The sequence below is a fragment of the Physella acuta genome, unplaced genomic scaffold, assembly GCF_028476545.2.
Source record: "Physella acuta isolate Inbredline_101_S28 unplaced genomic scaffold, ASM2847654v3 ptg001791l, whole genome shotgun sequence".
NCBI lineage: Eukaryota > Metazoa > Mollusca > Gastropoda > Physidae > Physella > Physella acuta.
This window is the reverse complement of record NW_026733301.1, coordinates 19,212-33,978: the sequence shown is the minus strand read 5'-3', so window position 1 is coordinate 33,978 and position 14,767 is coordinate 19,212. Positions and strand designations below refer to the sequence as shown.

Below are 14,767 nucleotides of genomic sequence, written 5' to 3'. Positions count from 1 at the left end.
TCAGATTACTGGACCAGAGTCAGATTACTGGACGAGTCAGATTACTGGACCAGAGTCAGATTACTGGACAATGGTCAGATTACTGAACAATGGTCAGATTACTGGACGAGTCAGATTACTGAACAATGGTCAGATTACTGGACCAGAGTCAGATTACTGGACGAGTCAGATTACTGGACAATGGTCAGATTACTGGACCAGAGTCAGATTACTGAACAATGGTCAGATTACTGGACCAGAGTCAGATTACTGGACAATGGTCAGATTACTGGACCAGAGTCAGATTACTGAACAATGGTCAGATTACTGGACCAGAGTCAGATTAATGGATGAGTCAGATTACTGGACGAGTCAGATTAATGGATGAGTCAGATTACTGGACCAGAGTCAGATTACTGGACAATGGTCAGATTACTGGACCAGAGTCAGATTACTGGACGAGACAGATTACTGGACAATGGTCAGATTACTGGACCAGAGTCAGATTACTGGACCAGAGTCAGATTACTGGACCAGAGTCAGATTAATGGATGAGTCAGATTACTGGATCAGAGTCAGATTACTGGACAATGGTCAGATTACTGGACCAGAGTCAGATTACTGGACCAGAGTCAGATTACTGGACAATGGTCAGATTACTGGACCAGAGTCAGATTACTGGACAATGGTCAGATTACTGGACCAGAGTCAGATTACTGGACCAGAGTCAGATTACTGGACAATGGTCAGATTACTGGACCAGAGTCAGATTACTGGACGAGTCAGATTACTGGACCAGAGTCAGATTAATGGACCAGAGTCAGATTAATGGATGAGTCAGATTACTGGACCAGAGTCAGATTACTGGACCAGAGTCAGATTACTGGACAATGGTCAGATTACTGGACCAGAGTCAGATTACTGGACAATGGTCAGATTACTGGACCAGAGTCAGATTACTGGACAATGGTCAGATTACTGGACTAGAGTCAGATTACTGGACCATAGTCAGATTAATGGATGAGTCAGATTACTGGACACGAGTCAGATTACTGGACACGAGTCAGATTACTGGACCAGAGTAAGATTAATGGACAATGGTCAGATTACTGAACAATGGTCAGATTACTGGACAATGGTCAGATTACTGACGACGTCGGAATACAAGATCCTGGATCAGAGTCAGATTACTGGACAATGGTCAGATTACTGGACCAGAGTCAGATTACTGGACAATGGTCAGATTACTGGACCAGAGTCAGATTACTGGACAATGGTCAGATTACTGGACCAGAGTCAGATTACTGGACCAGAGTCAGATTACTGGACTAGAGTCAGATTACTGGACCATAGTCAGATTAATGGATGAGTCAGATTACTGGACCAGAGTCAGATTACTGGACAATGGTCAGATTACTGGACCAGAGTCAGATTACTGGACGAGTCAGATTACTGGACAATGGTCAGATTACTGGACCAGAGTCAGATTACTGGACCAGAGTCAGATTACTGGACCAGAGTCAGATTAATGGATGAGTCAGATTACTGGATCAGAGTCAGATTACTGGACAATGGTCAGATTACTGGACCAGAGTCAGATTACTGGACCAGAGTCAGATTACTGGACAATGGTCAGATTACTGGACCAGAGTCAGATTACTGGACAATGGTCAGATTACTGGACCAGAGTCAGATTACTGGACCAGAGTCAGATTACTGGACAATGGTCAGATTACTGGACCAGAGTCAGATTACTGGACGAGTCAGATTACTGGACCAGAGTCAGATTAATGGACCAGAGTCAGATTAATGGATGAGTCAGATTACTGGACCAGAGTCAGATTACTGGACCAGAGTCAGATTACTGGACAATGGTCAGATTACTGGACCAGAGTCAGATTACTGGACAATGGTCAGATTACTGGACCAGAGTCAGATTACTGGACAATGGTCAGATTACTGGACCAGAGTCAGATTACTGGACCAGAGTCAGATTACTGGACTAGAGTCAGATTACTGGACCATAGTCAGATTAATGGATGAGTCAGATTACTGGACACGAGTCAGATTACTGGACACGAGTCAGATTACTGGACCAGAGTAAGATTAATGGACAATGGTCAGATTACTGAACAATGGTCAGATTACTGGACAATGGTCAGATTACTGACGACGTCGGAATACAAGATCCTGGATCAGAGTCAGATTACTGGACAATGGTCAGATTACTGGACCAGAGTCAGATTACTGGACAATGGTCAGATTACTGGACCAGAGTCAGATTACTGGACAATGGTCAGATTACTGGACCAGAGTCAGATTACTGGACCAGAGTCAGATTACTGGATGAGTCAGATTACTGGACCATAGTCAGATTAATGGATGAGTCAGATTACTGGACACGAGTCAGATTACTGGACCAGAGTCAGATTAATGGACCAGAGTCAGATTACTGGACAATGGTCAGATTACTGGACCAGAGTCAGATTACTGAATGACGTCGGAATACAAGATCCTGAACTAAAAAATTAATCTAATTTTAAAAAAAAAATTACAAAGTTTACTAGCGACAACTGTCAGTAACTGGTAGTTAACACCGTTATAGACTGCAGGATCTCAGAGCTGATCAAGGTGCTGATGTCTATCATCTATCAACCAGCTCAAGATGTATCTCTACACCCAACCTCTTATAACGTGTTAGTGTATCCTGGAAAGTTTTCTAGAATTTCTCTAATAAGGAAAACTTTGGACAATAATATAATTTTGTAGAATATCTGCCGATCTGATGAATTCGTAGGTTTGTTGAATCCAGTCACGTGCCTCAGGGTCCAACACGATATGTGAGTAGCACGAACTCGGGATAAAACAAAACCCAGTAATGGCAAAAAACTAACCATACTATTTTCACAAGAATCGCTTAGCCAAGCTATCATGCTATTTTCACAAGAATCGCTTAGCCAAGCTATCATGCTATTTTCACAAGAATCGCTTAGCCAAGCTATCATGCTATTTTCACAAGAATCGCTTAGCCAAGCTATCATGCTATTTTCACAAGCTATGGAAAAAGCGAAGACTGGTCTATTTCTATGGGCCTAAACGTCAAAAGTTTTAGGTTACGACGTGTAGTCTACACTACCAAGTCGACCCCTCTACACCGTCTGATGCAGAGTCTAGATCTACACCTTGTAGAATTGAGGCCTACACCCTACTAAGTATTTTTCTTTCCTGCCAACTCACGTAGCCTACATAACAAGCAAAAAAAAATTTAAAAATCTTGCAATAGGGACAGCCCCGGGCAACATTAAATAACGTAAGCATTCACTTTAGAAATGTTAAGATCTCCATTTCAAGCTTAAGTTACACAGGTTAATAATAAATACTTATTTCAAACAATTGTGCTTAGTGCTTCAGCCAGTAAACTAACATAACATAACTTTTAAAAAAAACCTTGTTACAGAGATACATAACCTTTAAACCACATACCAGCATCGTGCCAACGTGATTTATAAATAGACTTCTTAAGCATGCCATCAGACGAAAACTAATCAGCATCTGCATTAATTAATTAATTAACACGCAACTAATCAAATAAAAAGAGGGTGAGTTTTAACATGGCTGCATCACATTTTCCACCGCAGGTTTTCAGTGAATTAATGAACCAGTAAATGTCACCATTGTATTTCACAGGCCGAGACTATCAAACACGCATATGTAACAGCATTAACGTCAGCGGGTGGACGAAACAAGAAAATTACCAGGGGTAAATGGGGACAAACTACCAGATTAAACTGAAAAAAGACATACAAAATAATACGGTATAAGCCAAAAATAGATAAAGACACTTTATAAACCAAACAACGGGAAGAAAAAAAAAACTTGCTCCAGGTCTAGAGAATCTAATGAGCCGAAATAAGCAGCTGAAGAACTCGTTAAGGTCCCTAGCAAGGCCGTGCGACGCTGGGGGAGGGACCTGGAGCATCGGGCCATCATTAGTATACACAACTCTGGCCAGGACTGTCATTTTGGTATAGGGTAAGATGTTTGAAATTAGGGGCTCTTTAGTTTGTTTGACTACGTGGTATATGTTTATAGCTCTGGTATAGGGTAAGATGTTTGAAATTAGGGGCTCTTTAGTTTGTTTGACTACGTGGTATATGTTTATAGCTCTGGTATAGGGTAAGATGTTTGAAATTAGGGGCTCTTTAGTTTGTGGTGAAACTTTTGACTATGTGGTATATGCTTAAAGCTCTGGTATAGGGTAAGGTGTTTGAAATTAGGGGCTCTTTAGTTTGTGGAGGAACTTTTGACTACGTGGTATATGCTTATAGCTCTGGTATAGGGTAAGGTGTTTGAAATTAGGGGCCCTTTAGTTTGTGGAGTAACTTGTCTACGTGGTATATGTTTACAGCTCTGGTATAGGGTAAGATGTTTGAAATTAGGGGCTCTTTAGTTTGTGGAGTAACTTTTGACTACGTGGTATATGCTTATAGCTCTGGTATAGGGTAAGGTGTTTGAAATTAGGGGCCCTTTAGTTTGTGGAGTAACTTGTCTACGTGGTATATGTTTACAGCTCTGGTATAGGGTAAGATGTTTGAAATTAGGGGCTCTTTAGTTTGTGGAGTAACTTTTGACTACGTGGTATATGCTTATAGCTCTGGTATAGCGTAAGATGTTTGAAATTAGGTGCTCTTTGTGGATAATTTAAGGGGGGGGGGTCTTTACTTTGTGGATAAAACTTTTCATTACGAAGCATGTTTAAGATAAGACATCGATTGCGTTAGGTTTCAATTTAATAATTAATTAATGTTTTGCTGCTTTCAACATTATTGCCTCTAAACACAATGAATCAGTTGAGCCTGTATCAGTGAGTACATTCTCGATTCATACATTTGATATATCATACTTGATTTTTTTTTAAATAAAAAAAATCTACTTTAAAAAATGTAACATAAAAATAAGAAGCGTCGCATTGAACGGTGTACCTTATGTTTGTGTGGACTAGTCTATAAAGGAAAAAAAATCAATAAGACGATCTACACAATAGGTGAGAAGAAAGCCCGAACAAGCCGACCGTATAGTGTATGGCAATCTATATTTTAAAACTGCGTCTTACACCATAACCTTTTATACGCACTGGAATCAAATCACAAGGGGATACTGTCATAAACCCGATATAACTTTTGACAGATAGTTAAAAAAAAAAAAAAAACTAAAATTAAATTGCACTTTGTGGAAGTTTTGCTTTCAAGTTAGCTTAGAGCTGATGTCTTTGATTTGTCTGTAAGCCCCAGCGAGAGGAGCGGGCATTAAGCTGAGTAGATCGGGATATGCGAAGAGCAAGTGTGACAGGTTTAAGTGCAGGCTAGTATGGCGAGAGTAGCACCTTGGTGGCAACAAGTTGGTGCCACGGGACAACCCGAGGGTGAAACTAGGTCTGGGAGATAATAGAGTGGCCGCGTCAGCCGGCTCCTAGCGCTGGGATAGCACTGAGGAAAGTGCAAGAATGATTGATGGATCGAATGCTGCAGTGCCGTGGACAGACACACACACACACAGACACACACTAGCCGGGGGGAGGGGGAATAGGGGATGGACGCCAGAAGGGAAGAAACTAGTTTGGTTATTGTAATAGCTGGTTGTAGCTATAGTATGGCTACTGTAAATAGCTGGCTGTGGTTATAGATTGGCTACTGTAAATAGCTGGCTGTAGCTATAGTTTGCTGTAAATAGCTGGCTGTAGCTATAGATTGGCTACTGTAAATAGCTGGCTGTAGCTATAGTCTGCTGCAAATAGCTGGCTGTAGCTATAGATTGGCTACTATAAATAGCTGGCTGTAGCTATAGTTTACTGCAAATAGCTGGCTGTAGCTATAGTTTGTCTGCTGTAAAAAGCTGTTTGTGGCTATAGATTGTCTACTGTAAATAGCTGTCTGTGGCTATAGCTTGGCTACTGTAAATAGCTGGCAGTGGCTATAGCTTGACTACTGTAAATAGCTAGCTGTGGCTATAGCTTGGCTACTATAAAGAGCTGCCTGTAGCAATAACTTCTACTACAAAAAAAAAACCCACATCCCTGTGTTGGGCCCCACCGAGTCGCACCCCCTGTCCCCCAGTTTTCAATTCTCTAATCAAACGTTCACATAAAGCGGCATTTTCCCTATTGATCTGCGATGAAAGGAGCTTTATCTTCTGATTCATTATGGCCCATTCAGATCATTTGATAAAGATAGAGAAACGTATGGGCAAGTTTCAGCGTGTAACAGATTGCTGAGATCAACATCGATGGGTTTTTTTTTTTGTTTTTTTTTTTTTGCTTATTGATGTTTACGTGAACTTGCTCAACCTAGAGTAAATTAAAAGGCCATAAACCACATCCTTCATAATATGTAAATACATTATACGGCAAACATTCATAGCAGGATACATTTAAATACGGGTATAATTTACAACATAATGGTGTCCAGTCAGGCAGAAAACGAGTATCCGCACGGTTTATTAACATTTTTTCTTTCTGTAGAAGATCATGTACGAGCATGATAAAACGGATGGGCTGATGAGACAAGCAATGAACTAACTAATTTAACGGCCCATAAAGCGTGATGAAAATGAAATATTTAGACTAGCGAAGTGAACGTTTACTTGATAAAATAACTTGAGCACTGACCGGCAGGATCAATACGTGTGTCAATACCGCCAGCGCTAAATTATTCAAGGCACCGAAAGTGGACATCATCATTTGGTGGGACGGAGTTACAACTACTCTCAGGGCTGGGTCCCCCCCCCCCCCCTTACTGCTAGATCAACATTAGCAGAACACTGGGGCCAATTATTATTCATCATTACACACTCAAAGATTTTTTAAAAATACTGTTCGATACGAGTTCAATCAGCGGGGGGGGGGGGGGGGGGGGTGTGAGGGGGGAGGAAATGAGGGTGTAACGAGATACAAATGAATCAATGAATCTAACACAAACAGGAAAAAACAAATTACTGTCAACCTGAACACAAGACACAAATTGTTGGGATTCTCGCAAACAAGAAATATAATGAGTCACTAACAAGGAAGGAAAATATAATGAACTGCTACAATCTTACACAAACTGAAAATAATAATCAAAGAACTACAACCTTTAACCTGATCCTTATGTTTGATGAGAGACTATTCGGTTAAGTGACCACACATTTACGAGAGAAAAGTACTCATAATAAACAATGGAGACTAGCTGAAGACCGGATAGAAAACATTCAAACCCACCAAACCCGCATAAAAACTGACAAATTACTAACATCTTACGGCCCGGTAGAAAACATTCAAACGCACCAAACTCACATGAAAACTGACAAATTACTAACCTCTTACAACATTCAAAACCACCAAACTCGCATGAAAACTGACAAATTACTAACCTCTTACAACATTCAAAACCACCAAACTCACATGAAAACTGACAAATTACTAACATCTTACAACATTCAAACCCACCAAACTCGCATGAAAACTGACAAATTACTAACATCACACGTTTGGAAACCCGGGTCAAATACAGCCAACCTTACACACAAAAAACGGAAAGACAGCGAATTACATTTAACCTTATCAGACAGATGGCATCGAAATAGAATTCAAAATTCGATCAGGAAAATTAAGGATATGACAAGTTTTTGCATGCATCCCGCCACAGCAATCTATATCCCCTGAGTCGCCGACGAATTGAAAATACGAATTGCTTTTCATTCGACCCCGGTGCCGCGGTAGCTCTCCTTAGATTCAATTTAACTACTCAAAAACCAAACAAAAGATCCCTTTCACCCAGACCAAGTAACGAAATTTCGGCCGAAATTAAGGCCCTTATTTTCTCCGTCATAACCAGCCTTCCCTCCCCTTTGATAATTATGTTTGACAAAGTCGAGAAGAAAAAAAAATTCCAATATCTGATCGATTCTTCAAGTGGCCAATATGTGTTTCATGTAGCGGCACGCTAGGCGTGACCAGAGTTATTTGGAGCGTTCACTCATGCGAGCCGGTGCCTATAGCCGTTGCAACAGCCCTAACTTTCCCCATAACCGTCGCTCGTGCCTTGCAAGTTCGCCAAAGAAAATGTTTTCCAGCTCCGTGAACATAAAGCCGGTATGCAGCAGTTATATAACCACAAAAGCCTGTCGGCTCGCCGGAGAGAAGAAGAAAAAATAGCTCCTGGTACATTCGGGCATCTGATTTTATTTGCTTATTGAAGTCGACTTAATTCATATAATAAATAAATAAATATAATTACGAGGCAAAAAATAATTACATTAGCCGCGTGTAAGTGCAGTTTCAAAGGAAATGTGGAAAAGAGAATTGTAAGGCCGGGGGTGGGGGTGGAGGAGGGAAAAAAGGGGTTATATAAAAAATCTGAATCTTAAAAAAATAAATGAAGTGCAATTTCTTTTATTGCTGAATGTTAATTCTTTACTGAAGATCATGGGATAATTTTCTCTCCAATTTTCAACACAAAAAAAAAGTTTTCTGAGATTCCTATTACTTCTAAAGATTAGGCCTACGTTCCACATATTTCTATGTGATTGTTTACCAGTAATCCCCCTAACAAAGGGAGACTTATTGCTGCCACAATGCAAGCAGATTATTTGTTTTGTTCATCACGTTGAACCCGCTGTGGTCAGGCTGATCTAAACATTGTAAACAGGGTGAAGACTAGATTTGAATTATACACCATACTGAAACTACACAATAGAATGCCCAGCTAGCTTTTACTAGGCCCAGAGCACAACAAATCATTAAATACAATGTTTATTCATGTAAGGGTACACAAAACGACTTGTACGTCAAATATTAGATTATGCAGCTTAATATCATTAAGGCCAGCCCTGCATTACCATAAAGCTCACAACGCCCCCTATACAGCTAGCTATTGTCCATTATTATTGTGTTAAGATGACTGGGCTTTATAAAAAAAAACCATCAAACAAACAAATACTAGTGAGTTTCAAACATGACTGATAGCCTGTGGATATTCTATATTCTTCTTTAAATCATCAGGAGTAATGCAGTGAGATTATTTAAATAGCCTACTTGTTGATCAATTGCTAGATCTAGTTAGTTCCAATACAAGACTAATAATACAGCAGCTGGCTATACAGAAAACTGTATCAAAGAGTTTTGACTCTATCAACAATCTACAACATTTTAACTAACAGTTCAAACATTGCAGGCAGTACAAGTGTATAAAACACAAGTAAACAAGTTAATCTCTCTCTAAATATTAACATTTCTAACTTTTTTTTCTAAAGCAGCTTGCTATTTAAATAAATTAACCAAGCTAATTAACCCACAACAACACACACATGTAGCCAACATTTCACTTGATGCCAACCTACTAAAATCAACAAAACATCTCTACCATAGTCTGTTATACAACAAAGACCACATCTGTATTTGTTTCAAGTAAAGACCTTTGCACCATGAATTAGTTTACATTACTTTTATTTGATTTAAGTGTACATCTCAGACCTTTACTTTATATATTAGTTTTATTACATTTGCATTTCTTTTATTCATTCAATTCCTTCATTTATCTCAAAGCATAGAAACTTTTAAAGTCCAGTCATGAGTTAAGTTTAGAACAAAAACTTGAATTGTGGAAGCAATTTTCAAACTGACTACAGAAGCCTAGACACTTACAACCAATTACACCATTCAAAAACTTGAGTCTCTAAAGAGTTGATAAAAAACAGCATATGGTCAGTAGAGTACTGTCAAAAGTAACTACTAAACTTCATTCAAGTTTTAACTGACAATATTTTGAAATAAATATACAATCATTAATATTTGATATATCTTGACAAATTGGCAAAATCTACACATGAATATTAAATGTATGATATTTCATGTGTTTTTTTTAATGTGAAGTGGGTAAAGAGATCATAAAACTGATTTCAAAACTGCAGAGTATTTTAGAATTTCAACACCTCAGTAATTATGCAACCACTGCCTTATTCTGTTCCCATCAGGTGCTTGCTATTGGGTAATCCAGTGTTTTACCTCACATGAGACTCAGTGTTTATGTGCGAGTCTAGAGGCAGCTTAGAACCATTAAACAATAGCCATGGCAGCATTCACTACAACACCAACAGTTACAAGCACACACTGAGAAGAATAGAATACCAGCTTAGAACCATTAAACAATAGCCTTGGCAGCATTCACTACAACACCAACAGTTACAAGCACACACTGAGAAGAATAGAATACCAACTTAGAACCCTTAAACAATAGCCTTGGCAGCATTCACTACAACACCAACAGTTACAAGCACACACTGAGAAGAATAGAATACCAGCTTAGAACCCTTAAACAATAGCCTTGGCAGCATTCACTACAACACCAACAACTACAACCACACACTGAGAAGAATAGAATACCAACTTAGAACCCTTAAACAATAGCCTTGGCAGCATTCACTACAACACCAACAGTTACAACCACACACTGAGAAGAATAGAATGCCATCACTCAACACCTGTTACAGACTACCCAGACCCAGATGACAGCCTTCACTGCACAGACTAGCGCTAACCTTTATCTCCACCATTTATACCATTTTCAACTGGTTATAGCCAAATAGCTGAAGAATGATACACTCATAGCAATCTTATACCTGTTAAATCAGTTATTACCTTTTTTTATAGAGAAGTCGCAAAATCATTTTCAACTGGTTATAGCCAAATAGATGAAGAATGATACACTCATAGCAATCTTATACCTGTTAAATCAGTTACTACCTTTTTTTATAGAGAAGTCGCAAAATAATAGCCGTCTGAACACAGATCGTTAGAAGATTAAAACTTAATTATTGACAGGATGGATAAAATCGGGCTGGAGTCGTTTTAAACTAATTATTTCTACCTAGGCAACCTTATGATCAAAGAGATTACATACAATACTAAAGGTATTGATTTTTTTTTTAACAGAGAATCATTGTTCAATGCTTAAATCTATATTATTTTAGTGCATAAGGAATGATAATGGTGTCTTAATTAAACAATACATTACTTCAACAGTCATTTCAAATTAAAAAATAATGTCTATCCCATTACAAATAAATACTCCTGATAACTACTAAACAGAGATGATATTTTGTATTAGTTATGTAGCAAGTATAAACTACTTCATGTTATAACTGGTTTAAAATTGTAGCAGTTATTTATCTGTAACTTAAATACATTTTTTAATGTATAATTAATTTGGTTAATAGTTTCTCCATACAGTTATTAAAAATTACTTGAAAAGTTAAATTTTACTACCCAGAAGTGTATTTCAGTTGTGACAGCTTATTTGTAAATAACAATTAATTAAAACAATTAACTAAAAATTCCAAACAGTTTTTAAAAATAGAATTACTTATAATCAAAATTATTCTGATCACACTATCCATTCATATGCGTTGGGCACTGAAGCATGTGACTTCACCTGTTACTTATGTATAATTATGAGCTTGCTTTTTAAAATTAAATGTTAATGCGCATCCAAAAAAATTATAATACTATGGTGGACTTTAATAGCATGCTTTTAATTGTCACCCTGTTTACTTTAATGGCATGCTTTTAATTGTCACCCTGTTTACTTTAATAGCATGCTTTTAATTGTCACCCTATTTATTTTAATTATTAATAGCATGCTTTTAATTGTCACCTTGTTTACTTTAATTATTAATAGCATGCTTTTAATTGTCACTTTGTCTACAATGTAGTAGATTCTGGTCTACTAAGCCCTTTATTCAGCTAAGTTTGGGATGTAAAACTACCAGGCTCATTTCAACTGAAGTTATTTGTGATTTTGTGCTTTGTTTGTGTTACTACTTGATAACCATATTTTAAATTAGTATTGAGCAAATATTAATGATTTTATTTCTACTGTTAAAAAGTGGGTTACTTAAAAATTACACCAAAAGGGTTCATGGGAAATTGTTCAGGGGTTAATATAAATTAAGTTCATAATGAAAAACTTCATCGCACAGAATAAACATTGAAAAAGAAAAAAACATAATATTAAATAAAATGAACATACCTGCAACCTCTTCTCCCTCTGTCATGTCATATTCATCTACAATGAAACTGCGTGTTGATTCTGATATGTGAACTTTTCCTGGTTCACCCGATGACTCCATGATGTTTGCCATCGTCACATCATTGGACCAGACATCAAATTTAAAGCGGACTGTTCCGACGATTCCACACAATACAGTTCCAGTGTGGACACCCACTCGCATGTTAACCTGAGAAATATTCATCACAATTAAACATCTACTTGAATAGAAATCTAAAACTTGCTACACACTCCATGCAAATAAACAATCCTTAAATATTAGATTAAATATGCAAGATGATAATATGAAAAAGAGAATTTCAATGAAATATGATGTAGCCCCAGTAAAATTATCACTTGTGCTAGAGATACTATAAAAAAAACAGCTTTTAAAAAGTAAATACTTCTATATGTGAGCTAAAACAATAAAATAACCCTAGCAGAAAATGTTAAGGATGTATAATTTTTACATCAGCCTACTCTATACAAACTGCTGAAATACAAAATGCATTATTACAGCATTACAGATGAACCACAATAATTTAAACTTAACACCAAAAATTAGGTGTGGTCAAGCAACTCAACATTACATAGGTATAATAATTATTTATCAGTACAATTTTTGACAGTCAGGTTTAATAAAGGAAAGAAAACTAACTTATTTTATAGCAAGACCTTACCTGTTCATTATGATCCTCATCAAAATTTTTAATTGCAATGCACATACAAAGGCCCATTTCAACACAGTTTTTAGCATGTTGCTCACATGGGTTTGGACAACCAGATACACAATAGTAGCAATCTCCCAGTGTGCTGATTTTTTCACAGCCTGAGTGACTGCATAGCCTATCAAATCTCCCAAACAAATCATTGAGAAGACCCACGAGACGCTCAGCAGTTTTATTGGAACTCATCTTTGTAAATCCAACTATATCAGCAAACAGAATGCTGACGTTTTTCATTTCATCCATCTGAAATTTTCTAAAAATGATTTCACCTTTAACATGTCGAGATTTTTTGCGTTTTTTCATTTCTTCATCTTCCTCCTCATCATCAGTGCTTGTTTCTTGTTGATTCGGATGTGTTGCCATAACTGAATTCGCTATTACCGGTGGCATTAGGGAATGAATCATTTTTTCTTTTAACTCACGTTCAATCTGAAGATCTTTCTGAGCTCGAACGGACTGACCAACCTTGGAATAATTGCTACGCATACGGGCATTTGACATAATGAAGATAAAAATGCCCATAAAATGAATAATTAAATGAAGAATTAGTTTGCAAAGTACATATTCTTGTCTGCGCATTTCCTTAAATCTTGATGCAATAATGGCTTCATATGATAGAGATAACATGCCTCCCAATCCTGCAGAGGCATATAAAGTAATAGGGAAAAAGGAATACAACACAATTATAATTTCAATTACACCACAAAATGTCCCAATAGATGTGACATCAGGATCCTTATAAATGTATGGTAACTGTATTGCTACAGTTAAAAATATTGCAACAAAATATGCCACTGTTCTGGTGTGTCTTTCATAAAACTTTGTAAAAGTCAGAAAAAGTAAAAATAGCATCAGAGTGAACACTCCACCTGCACCAGCAGCATAATATTGCCATTGATTAGTTCTGTAGAGTGGATTAACATTTTTAACTACAAAGAAAAACATAAAGCTCAACGACGCTATAGCTTGATACTGCACCGTACTTCGAAATAATCGTTTTACATGAGGAAAGTTAACTTTTAGCATGTGGCTTTCTAAAAGTAAGCTATCAAATTTGGGGTTTAAAATACTTCCATTTGACCGTTCGAAAAGTTTGGGCAGAAATTTAAAACCTCGGCCACGAGATGTCTTTATTTTATCTTTAGGTGAATATTCTTCTTCAGTTTTGCCATCGACTGCGGAGCTGTGGCTGCTACGGGAGAACTTAACGGCATTCTCATTAAGAGTTTGTTCTATGTTGCCACTGCTAGCCTTCGCCATAGTTAGGCCTAGAAAAGTTGCTTCGCCATAGTTAGAAAAGTTGAAGTTCCGTTTTTCTACTTTCCGAAATGGGCTCAGCGACGCGGGTTAAACTTCGGTTAATTTAATGGACGATGTTATTGAGAATTACAAAATCAAATTTACAGGCGAATAGGTCGCTTGAAAAATTTATAAATTTTATAGCACACCATGCAATCATATTCCACGTCTGAGTAACAAAATAATTAAATAGATCTAGACTGTAGATCTAGACTGGATCTAATCTAGATCTAGATTCTAGTCTATTACTTTCTAGATGATCTCAAATCTAGATCTAGACTAGAGTCTAGATGTCATCGAGCGCAACAGACTCGCTTTGTTGTGCTAGGCCTATTCATTGCGGGGGTGATGGAATCTAGATTTCTAGATGTTGAATCTAGATTCTATTTCTATCTAGTCTACAGTCTAGTCTAGATAACCCGAACCTCGACATCTAATCCTAGAATCTAGAACAATCTAGATCTAATCTGGACTAGATCAATCTAGATCTAGATTCTACTTTTTAAAATCTAGAATTCTAAATTCTAGATCTGTACAATACTCTACAGTACTCTACACATACTCTACAATACTCTAGGGGTCATCCGTAATATAAATAAAGATTTTTACCCCCTTCCCCTTCGTCACAAAAAGCCAGACCCCCCCCCCCCTAAAATGACGTCACACCTCAGCCTACACCCC

The 14,767-nt window shown here is 37.6% G+C and overlaps 1 protein-coding gene across 2 annotated transcripts in view; it reads right to left on the bottom strand.

Annotated features, from left to right (window-relative positions):
• Positions 1–14,767, bottom strand: part of LOC131930512 (adenylate cyclase type 9) — a 56,207-nt gene that overhangs the window by 37,472 nt on the left and 3,968 nt on the right. The window contains exons 1-2 of one of the 2 annotated variants that reach the window (XM_059287037.1): positions 12,740–14,092; positions 12,042–12,249 (exon numbers count right to left, since the gene is read on the bottom strand). In XM_059287037.1, the coding sequence (XP_059143020.1) occupies positions 12,042–12,249; positions 12,740–14,047 (1,516 nt within the window). In that variant the 5' untranslated portion in view covers positions 14,048–14,092. Of the gene's footprint in view, positions 1–12,041; positions 12,250–12,739; positions 14,093–14,767 lie in introns of those variants that run through there. The other variant, XM_059287038.1, reaches the window with a different exon arrangement.